Genomic DNA, 21,898 nt, shown 5'->3' on the forward strand with positions numbered 1-21,898 from the left:
AAAGGAGGTATCAGAAGCACCTCTGCATTCCCAGCGCCTCCCACCACAGCAATATCAGAGCTAGCTCAGGATCTGAGCTCTGGACTTATGTGCCAGGCCAACCCCAGGCAGGTAGTATCAGACACACACACAAACACAGCATCCCCTAGAAACACACTGAAGAGTTAGAGCTAGTTACAGAGAGCTTGATCAGAGAAGAGAGATCCAGAGGAACAGGCAACCATGTAAAGCTGATTTCAGACAGGATCGGGAAGAGCCGATGAAGCAGAAACACAGAACAGCTGTTCTAGACAGCAGGTGAGACAAAGGGGCAGGAACATTGCAAGGAGAGGGGGTCAGAGGAAGACTAGATCTGCAGGCAAGCCAGAGAGCCAGTTTGCTCTTTGCTCACCTTTCTTATTTCTTTCCGCTCCATCTTACTGACATCTTGATCTTCCATTTTCTCCTCTTCCTCCTCTTCAAACAAGCTCAGCACATTCTTAGTCCTGGTTCTGGCTTCCTTCTCCAACGGTGGTGGAGAGGCCGAGAACAGATCCAAATTACTGATCGGCTCCAAAGACGATGCCGCGAAAGGCTCCAACTGTAAAAACAAAAAACAGGGACTGGAATCAGGTGCTGTTTTGCTCGATTATCTTGGTTTGGATGTTTGATGTGTCCAGAACTCTGGGATCCAGTAACATGGCAAACAGCTAAAAGCACCCATCCTTCCCAGGCAGATAAACAGGAGTGCCATATGCATTACTGGAGGCAGGGGTCGGCAACCTTTTAGAAGCAGTGTGCCGAGTCTTCATTTATTCACTTTAATTTAAGGTTTCGCATGCCAATAATACATTAACGTTTTTTAGAAGGTCTCTCTCTATAAGTCTATATATTATATAACTAAACTATTGTCGTATGTAAACAAGGTTTTCAAAATGTTTAAGCAGCTTCATTTAAAATTAAATTAAAATGCTGATCCTATGCCACCAGCCTGCTCAGCCCATTGCCAGCCTGCCCACATAAGCCAGCAGTGGGCTGAGCAGGGCCTGTGCCCGGGATCCCTGGCTGGCAAGAGGCCAGCAGCCAGAACGCCAGACTGGCAGTGGGCTGAGCAGCTCAGCCCGCTGCCGGTCTGGGATCCCGGCCTGCCCACATAGAGTGGGTACCTACCTTCTCCCTGGTTCTAGCCATTCTCTTTCTCTCTCTCCACTGAGATGAGGGTGGGAATGTGCTGAGAACAGGGCTTGGGGTGCAGGGTCTGCCAGGAGCTAGAATGAGGGAGGGGGCTCAGGGTTGGGGCAGGAGGTTTGGGTGTGGAGCGCTTACCTAAGCAGCTCCCATTTGGTGCGAGGGGTGCAGGTAGGAATGGCAGGGGTGGGGGGTGCAGGAGCTCCCGTTTGGTGCTCAGGGTGGGAGTGGGGATGTGGGGGGTGCAAGAGTCAGGGCATAGGGTGTGGGGGGGCTGGGGTTGTGCTGGGGGTGCAGGGGTCAGAGCAGAGGGCTGGGGGTGTGGGCTGGGGTCGTGGGAGTGCTCCCAGCCCCCTGCCCTGAGTGGCTCACAGCAGGGGGCTGGAGGGGATATGCCCTGATTCCACTCCCCTTCCCCAAGGTCCCCGGCGCAGAGAGAGGCACTGCGGCTCCGCTTGTACCTCTCCCCCTCCGTAGCAAGGGCCGTCAGCTGCAGGGAGGGAGGGGAGGAGGGGCAGGAACCCAGCATGCTGGGGGTAGAGGCGGGGGGAGGGGGAAGCTTGCCTGCCCTGCAAGGAGAGCGCGGTGGGCGGGAGGTGGAAAAGAGCAGGCTGGGCTAGGCAGGATTTTTAGTGGCACGCTGCTGTCTGCCCGGGTCCGGCAGACAGCAGCGTACCATTAAAAATTGGCTCGCGTGCCGTGCTTGGCACATGTGCCATAGGTTGCAGACCCCTGACTTGAGGGTATCACAGATCTGATGGCCCTCCTGCAGAAGTGCACAGGTCTGCATTAGTACCCTGCACCCTAGTCCTGTTGTTCAGCATGTTGTGCATCAGGGTTTGTTTGGGGTTTTTTAGCCTGGCTGCTTCTGCTCCACTCCAGAGATGGCTGCTTGTCAATAGTTTGTGAAACGGTTTGGGCTCCTCTGAAGCGGAAAGCACTACATGACTGCTAGATGTGCTCAGAGTAGTTTTCTACAAGCACATAATGCTGCTAACAAACTAAGTACCTAGAAAGTCATTGCCCAGTAATTCTCACAACATTCATTGAGCAATTTAGTACCTGGGAGTTAGCCTACATTTGGCTGACCCTTTTCAACATTACACTTAAGACAATTTCAGTTAGCAAATATTGCTGCCAAAAGCAGAAACTCTCATGGTTTTAGCAGGTCTATAGTCCCATGGGCACACTAGTGTGTTGCATGTAAATAGGATGTTTCAGTAGCATCACAACAGTTCCTGAGTTTGTTGCAGAGAGAGAGAGCGTGCGTGCGCACACAGGCTAAGGCAGCTCGTCCAGTTCACAGTTGGAAAGGAATACTGCACCTGTGTGACTGATGTTTTGCATACTGAGAGGCATTTCTCTGTATGACTCAACTGGAAATGTTTTTACAAACAGGAATTATTCAGTTTGTCATTTTGGTCCAAGCATGATTTTGGTGGCCAACCAATGGGGTTGCACCCTTGATTTTGAAACAGGGTCACTACTGCTAAGCATAGAACATCTAGAGGCTGTTCAAAGAATTCTACGAAATGCACTGTTAAAGAGATTAAGGGAACATTTGTCAAATCTCTAACTAAAAGAGTATCTCTTACCTTTTCCTTTTTCTGCTGCCCTGCAGCCGCTCTTCCTCCAGTCACAGGAACTGCTCTATGCTCCTCTGAATGTCCTGACTTCTCTTCTACCAGTTTAGTCTTTGATGTGTCAAGCAGATCCTCTTTTTCCTTCTCTTCATCAAATAACGAAGGTGGTGCTGGAGGCGATTTTGTTTTTTCCTGGGAAATGAAAGGATGTTACTACTCACACACACGGAGATCTGGCATATAAGCGCACACATAGATACAGGCCTTTTATATGTATCCATGAGAGAGTGGGGACAGCAGATAGGTAAACAGGGCTTCCCCTGTTCCCAGTGGCTCAACAGATGGGAGAAGCCTGTGGTCCACACATGGCAAGTGGGCTTGGGAAAAGGAGAGGTTTAGGAGCTGTTATGTGGCAGGCCAGACTAGATTCTATGGTAGCTATTCAGAGCAGTGTTTTGGGGTTGGCACTACAGATATGGTGGCAGAGTGTTTATTACTAAAATCAGCACACCAGGCCGGGATGATAGGAACCTGGGTGATATCAGAAACCCCTACGGAGGGGAGCTGGGGAGAACTATAGCCACAAGGGGAGAATCAGAGTTTGGTGGGTCTGACACAGGGGAAAATCCTGCACCTACTGAAGTCAATGGAAACTTTGCCATTTATTTCAATAGGACCAGGATTTCATCTCCAAGACCGTTCTCAAAACCCTTCAGTAATACTCACACAGCACAGTCTGAGCAGGCCCAGGCCCAGCCCCAGCAAAGGCAGAATTCAGACTCCATTTCAGAGTATAGTTTTAACCTAATGAAGCCAAATAGTTTTAAGCCCAAAATTCCAATCACCTTAAACCTATTATAAATTTGTTGGAACTTATCTAACCTAAAGGCCCTGGTTAGTGTGTTATGGAGAAGCCTGCCTTGCTACAAACAGTGCCATTTGGTAAACCATCTGCTTTGGGGTTAAGCAGGAAAAGGAGGTACCGCTGTGGCTTTAGCTGCTGAAGGAAGACGTGTTGGCTGGGAGCTGAAGAGCGGTCCTCCATTAACAGCATCTTCTTCAAACAGAAGAGAAGCCTTCTGGTGCTTCCTCTGACTGGAGAGAGAAATCCATGCACAGGAGACATGTTTAACTGGTCAAATGGTATCGTTTAGACTGTCCTCTTTAGGGACATGGTATAGAAGAACACAAAGTCTGAACAAAGTATGATCAGGGCCAGGTTTTCTCTAAGCTACGGAGGCCCAGGACTGCTACTCCAGTCTGGCAGGAAACCTTGCCTCCATCCTCAGTCCATAGGTTGCTTCCATTCCTAACCTCAGTAGCACTAGAGTCTCACCTCTTTATGTGAAGGTGACACATACACCCTTTCCCACTCCCTGCATCCATCTTGCCTATTTAGCCTGTAAGCATTTAGGGGCAGAGGCTGTCTACGATTCAGTGTACAGCACCAAGCACAACAGGGCCCCAGTTTTGGTTGGCCCTTAGGCACTACTGTAATAAACGCGATTAAAAGAACAAGCAAAGCAGCATCACTACTGGAGTGGAACTCAGATAGGATTGTGGCCTCCAAGACGACACGCTCCCCTCACTTGAGTCGGGATCCTTGTGGCAGGACTGTGTGGGGAAAGAGGCCCAACATGCTACTTAGTAGAGGGTGAACTCCAGGAATAAAATTCTGTATACACTGCTGAAAAACACTGACCAAAAACCTTAATTCAGCATGATCACTGGGACTTTGCTTTTGTATTTACAGAAAGAATAGAGCACTTCAAAATATTGGAGAGGGTTCAGAGAAGAGCCACAAGAATGATGAAAGGATTAGACAATGTCATACAGTGTTTGAGCTCTTTGAGTCTATCTAGCTTAACAAAAAGAAGGTTAAGGGGTGACTTGTTACAGTCTATAAGTACCTATATGGGGATCAAATATTTAATAATGGGCTCTTCAATCTAGCAGAGAAAGGTCTAACACAATCCAACGGCTGGAAGTTGAAGCTAGACAAATTCACACTGGAAAGAAGGTGTAAATTTTTAACTGAGAGAGTGATTAACCATTGAAACAATTTACCAAGGTTGTGGTGGATTCTCCATCACTGACAATTTTTAAATCAAGGCTGCATGTTTTTCTAAACTATCTGCTCTAGGAATTATTTTGGGGAAGTTCTATGACCAGTGCTACACAGCAAGTCAGACTAGATGATTTCATCAGTCCCTTCTGGCCTTGGAATCTATGAATTGTCTCACAAGAACATGGGGTTCTCGCCACTGGGGCATTACAGCTAGTCTAATAACTCAGTATGACCTTAGTCCTGTCCATAAATCCATCCTGGATTCTGCAAATCCATATGTCACTCTTAAGCATCAGCAGCACAGTTTATAGCAGGGGTGGGCAAACTTTTTGGCCTGAGGGCCACATCGGGGTGTGAAACTGTATGGAGGGCTGGGTAGGGAAGGCTGTGCCTCCCCAAATAGCCTGGCCCCTGCCCCCTATCCACCCCCTCCCACTTCCCGCCCCCTCAAAACCCCCGACCCATCCACCGCGCCCCCCCCCAGGACCCCACCCCTTGTTCAACCCCCCTCCCCCCGGCCCCGTACCCTGACTTCCCCCTGGGACCTCCTGCCCCTTATCCAACCCCCCGGCCCCCTTACCATGCCGCTCAGAGCGGCATGTCTGGCTGCCACGCCGCCCAACTGGAGCCAGACGCGCTGCCCTGCATGAGCAGCAGCCCAGCACACTGCCTGGGTGGCGGCATGGCTGCGTGAGAGGGGGAACAGTAGGGGAGGGGCTGGGGGGTGAGCCTCCCGGACCAGGAGCTCAGGGGCCAGTCAGGACGGTCCCATGGGCCAGATGTGGCCCCCGGGCTGTAGTTTGCCCACCTCTGGTTTATAGACTATCAAGGTGTTCACAAGCTGTCACTGACTGCTATTTCTGGTGTGCAAGTCAGTCACCTAACTCACTTGATATCAATTCCGCTTCCTGATTGGATGACTGCAACGTTTTAAACAGGAGGAGAATTATTTACTCATCGTGCATCTCAAACAATGTACTTTTCTTAGATCCTTTCAGATGATTAGACTTTTAGCCTAAAATCTGAAGTTTTCAAAATCCAAACATTTTCGTAAGTAAAGTGGTAGCAAGCTGGATATTCCCCAAAATTACCACCCTGCGCCCATGAAGCAACAGCACATCCAAGGCTGCACTTCTGTTTGTGAAGATATTTACACAAAATTAATAAACCCTTGCAAAAATTAGCAGCAAAAAGATTGATCTCCATCCATCTAACCAAACCCAGAGAGCCAAATAAAAATGAATTCCCCACCTGTCCTACCAGATCCAACACTCCATGACAACCTGAGAACAGGTGACCTTTGCCATGTGCCCTGCAGGCAAACCGATCTGAGCTATTTTGGTCCCAGGAGAGGATGGGGAGCTCCAGAGTCAAGAGTAATGTGACTGCCCTGTCAGCAGCCCTCTCCCTTTAAAGAGGCTCCTCCAGCTTAGTTGCCTACGGTGATCCCAGCTATGGCGGCACCACAGGGTCATGGTAAACCAGGGTCTAAACCAACACCTTAATCTCCACGTGGAAATGAACATTCGGCCAGTGCAGCCTACCGGTTCATCAGTGTAACAGCGGAATATCAGAAATGCACAGCAGAAGACAATGATTTTAAGATTACTTGACAGCATCTCAGCCTCCTGGGAAAATGAAGGCATTGTGCTATTTCAGGATGGGAATCCCATAATACCCGTGACAAGCTATTGAAACAGGTAAGCCTGCTCCAAGAAATTGGAGAGAAACCTGCTGCTCCGCTGTCAAGTTTTTTCACCTGTCTTTAGTGATTGCAAATAAATCCTCCTCCTCTTCATCCTCCTCAAAGAGGCTGGTCTTTTTCACAACGTTAGCTGGATTGACTGCACTGACAGGTTTTGCAGGTTCCCCCTTTCGGATGTCTTCGGAAATTGGTTTAGCCGGCTTGCTGACATTCCAGTGGTCCTAAAAAAAAAAATAGGCATTATTTTCTTACAAGCCTATTTCCTGCAGGTCATTTCAGCCATTTCCTCACCTCTTCTACCTTAGTCAGCATACTACAATCAGTGCTTGTTCCTTTGAAGACATGGGCTGTTCTTACATCTATGCATTAAATACAAACATCAATGCAACACCAGGCCAGAAAATGATGATGTTATTAACCCCCACTGCATAAGCTTTCAGGACATAGGTCTGGCTCCCATTTAGCAGGTGCTAAATGAGTTGCAGGTGTAAATGAGTACTAGCATCTGAGATCTGTCCCTGAAGCTGGTTTTGTGAGTGCATGTTATGCAGCCACAGAAGGAAGAAGCTTGCTCTTTGAGAATTTGGCCCATAACACTTTGATGATTAGACAGTTAGAGGTGTGTGGAAATACACACTATGCAGTGTCCCGAAATAATATTAGTAACAATGCTGCCTCATTTCCTGACTTCTAACTGTAATATTAAGGCAGTTTTTTCTCTTGGGTTAACAAAATAATTGACCACACTAAATAGAGTGTTAACTCTTAAATGGCCCAACTAGACTTATGTTCATGCCTCAATTGGAGGTCAATGTGCTGAGATGGGAAGAGCAAGGCTAAATGTACGCCTCTGCTGTTAAAACTGGTTGGCTGAAGACAGTTTTCTGAAAGGCTAGGTTAACAGAGCAATGGCATAACCTGTCTCTTTCTGCAACAAAGCTATTTACATATTGACATTTTATCTAAGTGAGAAGTCAGAATTTGCATTAATATGGAATACTGCAAATCCCAGAAATATTTTCCGTTTTCATGCTTACAGTGTGTCTCTTTATCCCTGTGTTACAGGTGGTCTGCAGATGGAAGACCACAGCATCCCTTTCCTACTTATGATGTATTAAAAAAATGACAAAGGCTTTTTTTTAAAAATTCAGCCTTGCTTTATTTTTACATTTGATATTCATATCTCATCTACCTTAAAAAAAGCACACTGTAGGTTACCTGGAAAGCCAGTAGTTTTATGACAGACACTAAAGCAGCAGTGAAATATAACAAGGTTCAAAAAAAGAACTAGATGAGTTCATGGAGGATAGGTCCATCAATGGCTATTAGCCAGGATGGGCAGGGATGGTCTCCCTAGCCTCTTTGTCAGAAGCTGGGAACGAGCGACAGGGGACGGATCACTTGATGATTACCTGCTCTGTTCATTCCCTCTGGGACACCTGGTATTGGCCACTGTTGGAAGACAGGATACTGGGCTAGTACCTTTGGTCTGACCCAGTATGACCGTTCTTATGATTAAGCAAGCAGGAATGCGAGTTTTATTCACACAGTAAAGTTCCTTTTAAGTGGGTCATGCTGACACTTCATTAACTCAAGTACCTGGCTACAAATCCTGATTAAGGATTCAACACCCTCCAACTCTTTAATTAAGGGTTGGGAGAGCCCCCAACCCCCGTACCTGAGTTATCCAACTAGCACTCCCAACAGAGATGGGTAAAATCTTGTTTTCCATTTCCCCCATATTTCTAAATAAACCCTGATTACCCCTAAACTTTCAGGCCCTCTTTATACACATTAGTAGTAAAGGAGCTCATGCTCTTTTTTCCTCTTTTGTAGGTCAGCTCTAAGTCACCCTTCTTGGCAGGAGGCCGCTGTGCAATTTTCTGTTAGACACTTATAGCCTACCTCCAGCAACTTTCCCCAGCCCATGGTACTTCTGCCAGCTAGTCCCATTGTGCATGCAGCTAAAGAACTCCACCAGCCGCACAGATATACCGCAACAGCTGGAAGGAAGCATTGTCTGTAGACACAGTCCACACTCAAGTGCAATGGAGTGAATGCTCTATTGAACATTTCACCTTGTGGAGAGCTGTAAGCCCACTATCCCCCTTTAAAAAGCATCTCGCTCTACAGTACCTCCTCATCACTGCTGAACAACGAACCAGAGGCTTTTTTGAGGGACTCCGATTGTTTTGCTTTCTCCTGGAGCGGTTTTGACTGTTGCTTCTTAGCAGGTGCAGTACCAAACAGATCCTAAAAAATATTAAAGCCAAGAAAGGTAACTCTGCCTGGTACTTGGTGGGCATCGGCACTCAGGTTCCGAGCAACATCTGTTTCTTGGCTGAGCTACATTCAACTGGTTAAGGAAATATAAATACTTCCACCAAAACCTATTCAAAAGGAGAACAGCTTCAGGTACCATGGAGCAAATGGTTCTCAGCCACGGCATCCACAGATAGATGTTCAGTAGAGAAGTTACAGATCAAAAGCCTGTAAGTATTAACGCTTTCAACTTGACAAACTAGGATAAGAACCCGGTCCTGCAATGGGATCTGCTAGCCAGGACTCCCACCCAGTCCCCCTAAAGTCAATTTCCCATTGCAGGCTTTGGCTTTTATTCTGCAACTTCTGTTTCAGCTGGGGAATTCCAATTTATAACGTGATTAAGAACGTCATCTACCAGGCTTTTAACCCTAGGATCTGAAAGGGATATTTTAAAGACCACGCCCCCACTTTGGAAGAGATTCTCTACTGACTGCAGCTTGCACATACGCTTTCCATTGTTGCTTATTTTGCATTGTCATTTATTTTCTATCCTCATGTTGGACACAGCCCTTGTCTCACATCTACAGTAGCTAGCTTTGTAGCTGTAAGTCACCACAAGCGTCAACAGGACTCAGGGCTTGTCTACACTACATCTTCAGATGATGTAAGTTATGTCACTGAAGGATGTGGAAAAGCCACCCACCTGAGCGACGCGAGTTACATCGATTTAAAGCGGTGTCTAAACCATGCTGTGTCAGCAGGAGATGCTCTGCCACCGACATAGCTTCCGCCTCTCATTGAGGTGGAGTAATTATGCCGACGGGAGAGCACTCTCCCATCGGCATAGCACCTCTTCAGCAATGCGCTACAGCAATGCATCTGCACTGATGTAGCATGGTACTGTAGATTAGCCCTCAGGCACTTAAGACACCATCTCATCTTAGCCTTGTCATGCTAAAAGTGGCAGATCTGGGTGGTGGTGAATTATGGCTATACGAAGTTTGCTGGGTCAGTGAAGAGGACAGCAAGAAGATGGTGTAAGATGGCAAGCATTACAATCAATAAGCTCACATGGATACTCAGTTTAGGCATGTGCACATCTTCCCGATTAAGACGCTGTAACCGGCTGTCTATGGCAGAGCTTTAGGAGATGCACTGTACATTCATTTCAAAGAGCCTCACAAGGAGGGAAGTTTTTCTGACAGTCAAAAGATGTACTCATGTTTATTCTTGGAGAAAGAGAGAATCCTGATCATTACCAGCTGATCCCCCATCACCTCTCTGAGCCTGGCCTCACAAGAAATTTCTCTGTCTACAGGGGTACAGAGATACCACCATATGTTCACCACCTCATTACTGCACCCACTGCTCAGCAGCTCTGCTGTAGCCTAGCAGACCACTACACACAGCTGCCATCTCTGCAGAATAGGGATGGAGGAGGGACTCTTTCCAACAGGACAGGCAAGCAAAGTCAAAGCACAGCTACATCTGGGAAAGAGACCAGGATCCTGATCTGCAACAGTCATGTGGCCTACCGTACATGTAAAAAGACACCTGGTGAACTTGGCGCTTGTCCATGTGCAAGACTCTTATGAAGTGGGTTAAAAACAGAATCCCTTAAAGTTTTTCCAGTTGAACTTGGATTCCTGGTTAGAAACTGCAAAAAACCCAAAATCAGGAATGCCCAGTAGGACGGCTTGCTAAGCAATGGGCAGCTTCTGCTAACAGTCCCAGATGGGAAAAAATGGGAGCTGGAGGCAGGGTGTTCTCAGACGAGGGCTCTGGAATTTGCATAAGCCACAGGCCTGCCACAATCTGCTGACACCTCATCACAGTCAGGGGATGATTGTGGGGCAGGCTAGTTTGCTCTGGGGGCTGGGTGTCCAAAGATGGATTGTAAGCTCTTGAAAAGCAGAGGGTGATGCTTCCTTGTGTGTTTGTACAGTGCCTAGGATGGGGGCTTTGGGGTAGTATCACAAGACACACTAAATTAAGAATACCGTGAACCTGTCCATAGGTTATTACCCACTAGAGAGGCAGCATATCCTGGAAAACAGGGCACCAGCTCCACCACTGATCACGTAACCCTGAGCAAATCACCTCAGCCTCAGCTTCCCCACCTCCAAAGTGAGGAGGATACAGACTCTGCTTGAGCTCCAGGGATGAAGGGGACTAGAAGAGCACACAGTAGTAAATCAAAGATCACGGTTGTCCATACCCCTTCTCAAGCAGCCATTATGCTCAATCTGTTACAGGAGGAGATATGTAAAACTTGCCAGCATGGCACTAAACCCTGGCATGTGAACAGTGACCCTTTTAACGGATTTACCTTACTCACAGAGCCCAGTGAGTGGGCTACAGAGAAAGTGCAGCCAGTGCTGGGGAGGCACTTACCTCTTCATCCTCATCGTCAAAGAGGGAGAGTGGGGCTTTTGTGGCTGACTTGCTAGGCGGTAGAGATGTGCTCTTTGACTTCCCTGTCAGACTTGATGAAAACAAGTCCTGATAGAACCAAACACAGTCACTTAGCAAGACAGTTTGAGATGAGAGAAACAGGGTTTAAGAAATAGGAAAATAATATGCACTTTGCATTTATTCAAAAAGAGACTGGTGTGCTGCTGAAGAGGAGTAAGATGGCTGATTCTCACCACTCCTAAACTAGAGGCCCACACTTTCACAAAAAAGGTCACTGATTTGGTGGCCCTACTGAATATACCTTCTGCCCGATTCAGAGAAACTGAGTGCATGCAACTTCTCCTGGGAGCTCTCTGAAGCACAGTTGCCAACTTTTAGGTGGTAAATAAGCACTTTCAAAATAAGCCAAAAAAATCAAGCTAATCCCATTTCAAAACAAGCCAATCCCTAAGAACCCCAACACTCAATGTGACTAGATCCCCCCGGAGCGCAGTCTGGGACTATGATGGGCCTGCTGTGCACCCCTGACTCTCTCCCCCCCTTCCCCCTGCTTGCCAGGAGTCAATCAAAAAAAAAGCAGCAACGAGCTACAAGTCAAAAACTAGCCAGCAAACAACTCACAAGCTGATTGAGCCAAAAACAAGCCCAATTTCTGCATTTTTTCAACAGAAAAAATTGGCATGCCTGCTCTGAAGGCTCCAGGTCAGGTCCAAGCTGGGAGGCAAGAAGAAAGACTGAAGAGCTTGCCTGACCCCTGTACATACTGAAGCAAATACAAGGGTCAGATGCTCTTTCCTGTCTTGTTACTTCATTTAACCTTCCATCTCATGCCTCTGTGTGCACGCAAAAAAGAATTTTTAAAATTGGTGGAAAATGCTGGGAGACACACACTGCTCAAGCTGGAGAGAGTGTTTTTTGGGGGAACCACATACCAGAGATCCCATTCCTTGGAACTAAGCAACTATTTGAGACATCTCTCAACAGGAATGGGTTTTAGGTAACGTGGCAGTAGAAATGCAGTCATGTTGCGGTCCAGGCCTCCTATAATTCCATTTAGATCTAAGAGTATTTAGCACTTACTTCAGAATCTTCTTCATCAGAGAATAGGCCTCTTTGGTTTTTGGGAAGTATATCAGATGAAGGTTTGGAGTCCTCAGTGGAAGATGGTTGACTCTTCAAAACAAGAACACATCAGCACCCATTTAAATCAATGCAAACAGCACACTTCATATTCCTCTTTGGTAGCTGGCCAGTTAAGTGCCCCAGCTGTTGAAAAGGGATGGCTAAAACCTAAGAAATTCTGATCCAGACACTAGAGAATCCAAAACCCACATGGTTTTGAAGACAGATCTTTCTGCAGAGCCTCAGCTGCATGAGGACAATTTCAAGAGCTGGCCATAGATTTTTTTTTTTGCATACAACTCCTACTGACTTCAACAGGAAGCACTATAAGGATTCCATGGCATTGCTTGGCTATATTTTCCTGGATAAGCCCATGTAGAGACAACAGAGATGAACTAGCCAATGGTGAGAGTACTATACCCTTAAGTTAATAAGTACCGAGTATGAAACATTTCGCCAGAAGTGAAATTTGTTTTTGATTTTTTTTCCTTGATTTTGTGTTTGGGTGTTTACCCTTTTTAAAAAAATTTAACTCAATCTAGCTAAGTTTCTAAACAAAATGTTGTTTAGAAACAAGAGTGTCAAAATGAACCATTGACTTTTGAAAATTTATTTTCCCCATTTTTAGTCAGCCAAACTATTAGCCAAGCTTGACGCGAATTCATGAATTGCTTCGGTCAACCTGAAACTGCATTTTTCAGCAAATAAACTAGTCAGCCAGGGAATTCCTCCCAGTTCTACTTCACAGCCAGCTTCTGCCAGCTGCTACAGAGCAAGAAGAGGAACAAGAGAGGCACCACGGTCACATGACAGAGGAGACCAACTGTAGCCTTGGTGAGACTCCCAGAGACCAACCCAGCAGCACAGGAAACCACTGGGCGGGAGCCCAGAAAGTCAAAGAGCTGAGGAAGACATACAGGCAACCCCCAGAGCTGGCTGGTGAGGAATCTGAAAACTAAGCATCACGTTCATAGAGACAAAACACATTCCTGTTATTCTGTGGGATAGACTGCAGCAGAGTTAGAGCCAGAATGGCTTAACTATTCCTCTAAGATCAGTTCTTTGCGCACAATGGAAAAATCCACTTCTAACGTTACCTTTTTCCCTCCCATGGATTCTTTATGGCCTTCAGCTACCTTACTGACAGCTGCAGGAACAACTTCAGGCTTTTTCTTGAATAAGTCGCCTTCATCATTGTCAAAGAAATCAGCAGTGGCTTTGACTTTGTTTAAAAAAAAAGAAAAGAAAATACACGTTCATTTTGGGTAAGGTTTTCTGTTGGAAGAGACCAGCTATCACTGATCACTAGAGAGGTTGTGACATTCTAGAAGGAGTATAGTCTCTTCTGTAGGGAGCAGAATGACAGCAATGAGCAACAAAAGTCCATTTTCATAAATATAAAGGGAAGGGTAAACCCCTTTGAAATCCCTCCTGGCCAGGGGAAAGCTCCTCTCACCTGTAAAGGGTTAAGAAGCTAAAGGTAACCTCGCTGGCACCTGACCAAAATGACCAATGAGGAGACAAGATACTTTCAAAAGCTGGGAGGGGGGAGAGGGACAAAGGGTCTGTCTGTGTGCTGCTCTTGCCAGAGACAGAACAGGAATGGAGTCTTAGAACTTTTAGTAAGTAATCTAGCTAGGTATGTGTTAGATTATGATTTCTTTAAATGGCTGAGAAAAGAATTGTGCTGAATAGAATAACTATTTCTGTCTGTGTATCTTTTTTGTAACTTAAGGTTTTGCCTAGAGGGGTTCTCTATGTTTTTGAATCTAATTACCCTGTAAGATATCTACCATCCTGATTTTACAGGGGGGATTTCTTTATTTCTATTTACTGCTATTTTTATTAAAAATCTTCTTGTAAAACACTGAATGCTTTTTCATTGTTCTCAGATCCAAGGGTTTGGGTCTGTGGTCACCTATGCAAATTGGTGAGGCTTTTTATCCAACATTTCCCAGGAGGGGGGGGGTGCAAGTGTTGGGAGGATTGTTCATTGTTCTTAAGATCCAAGGGTCTGGGTCTGTAGTCACCTAGGCAAATTGGTGAGGCTTTTTACCAAACCTTGTCCAGGAAGTGGGGTGCAAGGTTTTGGGGAAGTATTTTGGGGGGAAAGACGCGTCCAAACAGCTCTTCCCCAGTAACCAGTATTAGTTTGGTGGTGGTAGCGGCCATTCCAAGGATAACGGGTGTAATATTTTGTACCTTGGGGAAGTTTTGACCTAAGCTGGTAAAGATAAGCTTAGGGGGTTTTTTCATGCAGGTCCCCACATCTGTACCCTAGAGTTCAGAGTGGGGGAGGAACCTTGACAACGTTCATTTTGGGTAAGGTTTTCTGTTGGAAGAGACCAGCTATCACTGATCACTAGAGAGGTTGTGACATTCTAGAAGGAGTATAGTCTCTTCTGTAGGGAGCAGAATGACAGCAATGAGCAACAAAAGTCCATTTTTTGATTGGGGTCGGTGGATTGGGCTAGCTCACAAGGTGAAGTGTCAGTTGGGTACAACAGTCATCAGCCAAAACTTCAATGGGTGCTACAGTTCTCCGTCCTTCCCCCACACACTGCACAGGCACGCCCATCTAGACACACACAGCTCTTCTGAACCAAAACTAGATATCACCTCACACTAAAAAGCTTCCCAGAAAAAAGAAGAAAAACCCGTAAGAAGAGCGAATGGCCAACAGCTGCCAAGAAGGATCACAGAAGTCACTGATGGTAATGTTCAGAGGGATCAGATATAGATGAAACAGTGGAATAGCAGAGGCAGAAACACCACCAAGAGCAGGGGGGATTTCATGACCTGCAGGTTCCCACTGGCCCTAGTTTCTATGACCTTTGATAGTGTTCTGAACACACTTCACCTGATTTTAAATGTTTGTTAGTCGGTTCCACGAAAAAGTCATCATCGTCGTCAAACAGACTAACTTTCCCAGGCTGTTTGGTGGCTTTGTCTGCGCTCTGCTCCACAGGCTTCTTGTTTTCTTTCTCCATGAGAACAGAGGCGGAACTAAACACATCATTCCCACCTGCAAGTCAGAATATTGAATAATTGAGTCAACACTGACTACAAAGTTTAAGAGCTATTTAGCCAGCGATTTTTGAACAGTGATTAAATTCATAGAAGTCACAATCTACTTGCACAATTCCTGAAAAGGAAGAGATGACTAAATTCATCACCTCAGTTGCTTGCAACAGACAGTCTAGCCAGGTCCAATACTGAAAAAGTGTGCACTCGCCCGAGAGGAACAAGATGGCATCTGACCTAACCCTGTGCCAAAGCCATCCCTGGTGCATTAGTGAAAAGGTATGAGGGAATTCTGAGCTCATCTAGCCAGTCTTAGAACCAGCCAGTAGGGCATGAAATAGGAAGAATATCCAATATATAAAAGTAAGACTTTGGTGCAAACATGTTACCTCAGTTTGCTTTTGTTACTACACTTAAAATGTGCATCATGCTGTCTAGTTCAAAACTAAAGATACTTCCAGAAGCTCTTCCCCACACAGATCAGCTCCCTGAGAGAAACTAAGGGGGACAGGGAGTTCTGTAACTATTTCTTCTCTTTTTGATCATGGGGGAAAACAACAAGTTTAAACACCTCCTTCAAAAGAAACTTAACAGGCTAGCATGAAGAAACGGCACAATACTGTAAAGATCTAGCCAACTTTTAAAATGCAGCCCATACTACCGCTTGAAAGAGGAATAGGACATGCAATATCCAAGCCCTTATGCACTCAGTATATGAATCACTGATACAAATAGATTCTTAAAAAAAAAAAAGGGTATCCAAGATTATGCTAGTTTAGAAATGATACTAGCAACTTCACTGGTATTCACACTTTCTTGAATGCCCCCCACAGAACCTTTACAAGTGCACACAACACAGTGAAATTCAGACCTAGCATGTTTACAGTTCCTATGGTTTGATGCTGAATATCCAATACAGCAGTGCTGCATTTTGGCAGTGTTTTTCTTTAAAACTATTGTACAGTAAAAGCATTGTTATCCGGCATATTGGGGAAATGTGGGGTGTCGGTAAGTGAAAAATTCCAGTTAATTAAGAGTGAGGGAGTTTGGGTGTGCGGGGGGCTCAGGGCTGGAGCACAGGAGAGAGGGAGTGTGGACTCTGGGAAGGAGTTTAGGTGCAGGAGGTGTTCGAGGAAGGGAGTTGGGGTACGGGAGAAGGTGCGGGGTGCCAGATCCGGGCAGCGCTCACGTCAGGCGGCTCCCCGCAAGCGTCAACATGTCCCTGCTGCTCCTAGGCAGGACTGTGACTAGGCAACTCTGCACGCTGCCCCCACCCGCTTGCACTGCCCATGCGACTCCCATTTGCCATGGTTCCCAGCCAATGAGAGCTGCAGAGCCAACACACAGAGCCACCTAGCTGCACTTCCACCCAGGAGAAGCAGGGAATGTCACCACTTCCAGGGAGCCACGCAGAGCCAGGTAGGGAGCCTGCTGGCGCTGCACCAACCAGACTAAAAACTGGACTTTCAATGAAGATAAGCAATTCTGGCTTTATAGAGCTTTCTGGTTGGTAAAGTGCTGCATAACATAGCTTTTGTAGTGTGTTTTAAAGCAAGAGATGTATTCCCTGCATGAAGCAGGTCACCATCAATTGAACCATACCTGGGAAGAGAGAGACCGCGCCCGCAGGAACTTTCCGTAAAGCCTTTGTTGATGGCTCTGAAATTATGGGAAATACAAGACAATAACTTAATTGTACAAAACGTTTGCATCTAACACCCAAATACTGCAGTATAAGAAACGTGACTATTGTACTGAGCTTTCTCGTTTTTGTTCAGGAGCCCAAATGGCTTCAAATCCATGTGCTTTAGACACATTTTCTGAATTTCTGTGGTTGTTTTTCCTCAACAGACAAAAAGTGAGTCCAGTTGTCCCTTCCGTGTTGCAAAACATGCCCATGAAACTAAAAAGTCAGGAATAAAAAGAATTCTTGTGTGGAGACAAGCTCTTGTAAATCACCCACAAGTTATACATCATTTAAAAATCCACTCTGTGCTCCAAAAACAATGCCTGTCACTTAGGAGCCTAAGGTCCATTTGCAAATTTAGCCCTTGGAGTTAGATGACTTCAACAGGAACAGCTGAGAACATAGCACTTTTCAGAGTCAGGCTGCTCATATATGAATTTAGAAGCCTAAATTTAGGCATAAACATTTTCAAAAAACATTTGGCCATATACACACCCTGCTGCAAATTACTCCATACTCGACTCTGCATCAAGCCCCTAGTGGGAACACCTCCCACCCAGCAACCTGATGGGGGCCATAAACTATAAAAAAAAGTTAGTGGAGAAACATCTAGCTTTTTTAAAAAAAATAAAAAAAAAATGTGAATATTTCCCCACTGAGAACAGAAAACCGTGCATTCTGTTGAGAGTCTAGTAGAGTTAACTACTAACTTCTTTTCTAGCTTATTAGTTTGCTATTTATCTAGTTTGGTTCAGATCACCCTTTAAGAGACGATTACCAACCACAGAGAATCCAGACACCTATAGTGCAACTGGAGACGTGTGCTACTTGCACAAATCAGTTCTTACCATCATTTATTGGGGCTCGCAGCTCTTTTTCTTTCAAATCTTCCCCTCTTGGTGCTTCAGCAAAAAGATCGCTCTGATTGAAGACAAAGACGCACAACAGAAGAGTGTGAGAACTTGATCAACTGACTGCAAAGATACAGACTTGGGGCAACAGCCAGTGGAGAAGAAGTTGAAATCTGTGCATTTCTACACATTTCCATTTTTGTTCTGGGTTAGAAAACGTTCTTCCCCTTTGCTTCACTTCATGTTTAAGGGCTTGGCCACCCAAACTTGCATCAATTTAGTTAAGCTAGTGTAAACTTTTATGGACACCTATTTTGGTATAAAAGAGTAGCTTTATTCAGCTTAAATTAAACCTGGTCCCAACCAATTTATGCTAAACCAAAGAGCCACTCCTACACCAAGCATCCACATGGCCTTGCAATGGTTTTAACAACAGTAGAACCTCAGAATTACAAACACCTTGGGAATGGAGGTTGTTTGTAAATCTGAAGTGTTTGTAATTTTGAACAAAATGTTGCGGTTCTTTCAAAACTTTACAACCCAACTTTGACTTCATACAGCTTTGAAACTTTACCCTGCAGAAGAAAAATGCTGCATGTAACCATCTTAATTTAAATGAAACAAGCACAGAAACAGTTCACCTTGTCAAGTCTTTTTTTTTTATTTCCCTTTTTATTAGTAATTTATGTTTAACAGTACTGTATTTGCCTTTCGGGGTGGGGGGGGGGGGTCTCTGCTGCTGCCTGATTACATCCTTCTGGTTCCAAATGAGATGTGTGGTTGACCAGTCAGTTCGTAACTCTCATCTTTGTAACTCTGCGGTTCTACTGTATATTGATTTAAATTAATCCTTTAGGTTATCCCAATGCAACTTTTTCATGTAGACAGGGCATAAGAGGGATAGGGGCATAGCATGAATCTCTCGAGTTTCAGACCAGGACAAAAGAAAAGGTTAACATCACTGGTCATAGTATGCAGTGTGACAGATTTAGATTGGCATTTAAAGTCCCCCTGTTCCCCAAAAGTACATGTTACAACTCAAAAGAACAGCTGACTACTATGGAATCTCCGCATCTGCATAGACACATTGCTCCCTTGGCTAGAGACATGCCAAATCCACATAGCTCCAGATAGATTACCAGAAGCTGAAGAGAACTTGAAATTGTGCTCCTCAAATGGTAAACACAGGTTCCAATTTGCCCTATGCTGATCACTCAAACGAGCACTTTGAAAATGTCACCCTAGGTACCACTCAAGGATCCTAAGAGCTGGGCATCACTGAAACTCAGAGGGTGTTAAGCATCCAACTGTCTCTGGCACCCCCCAAAATATCCCAGCCCTAGTGTATAAAAGGGATTTGGGTACAGCTGTTTGAAAACAGGCTTCTTGAGGAGTCCTGCCGCAGACTCATTCTTCTACTAAGCTTTATGGAGGATGTGTCTATACTGAAAAAGGAAACATTTAATAAAAATTAAGATGATGACAGTAACTTTTACAATAATAAATGAGAGCCTAGTTATTTTACCCAAATATGCATTGATGTCAAAAACCAAACTTACAATCCTATAATTAAAAGAAAAATCAATTACTGCTGCTTAGAGTGGAAATATATTTTGAGTACTTTAAAACAGATGAAGGAAGAGTTGGAGTGGGTGGACAGATATCTGTAATAAAGAGGCTCCCCGTTCTGTTGGAAAGTATCCAATAAATGTCACAATCTTTGTGATCTCTGACACCCACTCCAGGGTAAGTCTGCTCTACAAGTCGCTAGATAGCAAAGCTTTGACGTCAGGGAACATATGAATCAGTGGGTGCACTGTTAATGTCATGCTTCTATCCTATGTCTCATTGGTCATGACTAGTAGCTCAACAGCCTGTTTAAGGAGCTGTGCGGGTGTAGCCACAAAAGCCAACAGTTGCTGCTCTAAGTCAGTCAGCTGACTAGCTCGTAACACACAAGTAGTTATTTTTCTTGTTTACCTGCTGACTCTTAAATCTTATTAGAAATACAAGCGTTTCTTTTCACAATACCAACATTTTTCTGCATAGAACTGAAATATGTATAAATGTGGGGGCGGGAGAGAAGAGAGAAAAGAGACAGTTTAGTTGCATCTCTCTGTAAATCATTTTTACATACACAAACAAATGTACGCATTAAGTTTTCTGGGCAGTGCAGGTACCCAGAAGTTGTACAATCGCAGGTTAACAGGACCAAGGGGTGAACCAAGAGTCTAAGATGGGTCAGGGAGGCTATTAAACATTAGTTTTAGGTCTATACAGCTGGCCTTCCATTCCAAAGGATCACACAGCACTCCACAAGTTATGTATATACTGCACTGTTGCAATATGGCCACCTCTGGGGTAGTGGTGGCAGAGCAGTTATTGACAAAATCCATAAATGCTAATGGTGCAGAGGGAGTGGGAGGGATATTCTGCCCAAAGACCCCAGGGTCAAATCTGCTCTTTTCTGAAGAGAGGCAAATGATTTTCAGCATCCATGTGGAGCTGTCTTTAAAAGTCTTTACTCCGCACAGGTCTTTTCAGTTAACTGCACTTTCCTTGATTTATCTACCTCAAAAAGAAGGGCTGAGTCAACCCAGCTGTGAGCTGAACCTGTGAATCCAAGGAATCTATTTCCAATGTGATTTTCAGAACGCCAAGCCATCCCCTCATTGCTTTTAATACTATAGATTCATAGATACTAAGGTCAGAAGGGACCATTATGATCATCTAGTCCAACCTACTGTACAATGCAGGCCACAGAATCTCACCCACCCACTCCTGCGAAAAACCTCTCACCTATGTCTGAGCTATTGAAGTTCTCAAATTGTGGTTTAAAGACTTCACGGTGCAGAGAATCCTCCAGCAAATGACCCGTGCCCCAGGCTACAGAAGAAGGTGAAAAACCTCCAGGGCCTCTTCCAATTTGCCCTGGAGGAAAATTCCTTCCTGACCCCAAATATGGCAATCAGCTAAACCCTGAGCATATGGGCAAGATTCACCAGCCAGATACCCAGGAAAGAATTTTCTGTAGTAACTCAGATCCCACCCCATCTAACATCTCATCGGGCCTATTTACCATGAATATTTAAAGATCAACTATTGGAGAAAGGGCATCATGCACAGAGGAACAAAATGCAGAACCTCACTCGAGCATTATGTTTGTGGCTCAAGCAGGAAAGATGTTGTGGTAAGTTTGAGAGTTCCTCTCTCCTCACCTTCCAACAGCATCAATCCCTTTTTCAGGGGGACATCTGTGAAAGAATCCATGTGCCCCTCTACCCCACCAGTAACTAACCTCCTCCTCATTGTCAAAGAGTCCCATCCCACCACTGAAAAGGCCACCCTTCGAACCAAATGGCGAGAAGTCTTCATCAGTCAGCTCGGGAGGTTTGAAGATGTCATCCTCGTCATCTAGAAACAAAGCACAAGCATACTGCAGGAGAGCTGTTAATTGGGCCTACTCCTCTGCATTCTCAGGAAGCATCACAGAGAAGGGGCCAAATAACCTACATGCTCCATGGTAACAATCTGTTTTGATTTTACAGACATACATGCACAAGAAAAAATCAGCTTTGTCTATTCTATAGAAGTTCTGACATCACACGTATCACTGTAGCAACTAAGCATGAGATCTGTAGCAATTGGACCAAGCCAAGTAAGATCATGTGTGAGCAAGGAACTTCTTCTATATCCATTTCTACTCTTGCTTGGTGCAGACATGAACACAGGCTACTTTACTGCCAGTCGTATAAACTGAAGGATGCTAATTGATACAGTGCAGAAGTGGGGTTTCTGGAATATATCACTTTATCCGGAAGATCTGACCCTCCCCCCCCCACAAATTTAGAAGCAGAAGGTACAGAGCAGAGGAGGAAGCCCTACCGTCTGATGGAACTCTGACTTCCTTCTTTTCTTTCACAGTCTTCTTCGTTTTGATTTCTGCTGACAGAGCTTGGAGAAGAAAAGATGAAGAGGTCATTAAAAAGAGTTCATCTTTACTCTTGTGAT

At 45.2% G+C, this 21,898-nt stretch overlaps 1 protein-coding gene across 4 annotated transcripts in view; it reads right to left on the reverse strand.

The window, feature by feature from the left end:
* Window positions 1–21,898, reverse strand: part of LOC125639291 (WASH complex subunit 2C) — a 52,862-nt gene that overhangs the window by 19,780 nt on the left and 11,184 nt on the right. For all 4 annotated transcript variants that reach the window (XM_048855993.2, XM_048855991.2, XM_048855992.2 and 1 more), the window contains exons 10-22: window positions 21,773–21,841; window positions 21,186–21,301; window positions 17,885–17,957; window positions 16,952–17,008; window positions 15,186–15,350; window positions 13,423–13,547; window positions 12,284–12,376; window positions 11,183–11,290; window positions 8,660–8,776; window positions 6,578–6,744; window positions 3,734–3,845; window positions 2,763–2,942; window positions 392–580 (exon numbers count right to left, since the gene is read on the reverse strand). In XM_048855993.2, coding sequence (XP_048711950.2) covers window positions 392–580; window positions 2,763–2,942; window positions 3,734–3,845; window positions 6,578–6,744; window positions 8,660–8,776; window positions 11,183–11,290; window positions 12,284–12,376; window positions 13,423–13,547; window positions 15,186–15,350; window positions 16,952–17,008; window positions 17,885–17,957; window positions 21,186–21,301; window positions 21,773–21,841 — 1,571 coding nt within the window. The remainder of the gene's footprint in view (window positions 1–391; window positions 581–2,762; window positions 2,943–3,733; window positions 3,846–6,577; window positions 6,745–8,659; window positions 8,777–11,182; window positions 11,291–12,283; window positions 12,377–13,422; window positions 13,548–15,185; window positions 15,351–16,951; window positions 17,009–17,884; window positions 17,958–21,185; window positions 21,302–21,772; window positions 21,842–21,898) is intronic.

The sequence above is a fragment of the Caretta caretta genome, chromosome 7 (genome assembly GCF_965140235.1).
Source record: "Caretta caretta isolate rCarCar2 chromosome 7, rCarCar1.hap1, whole genome shotgun sequence".
Taxonomy (NCBI): Eukaryota; Metazoa; Chordata; order Testudines; family Cheloniidae; genus Caretta; species Caretta caretta.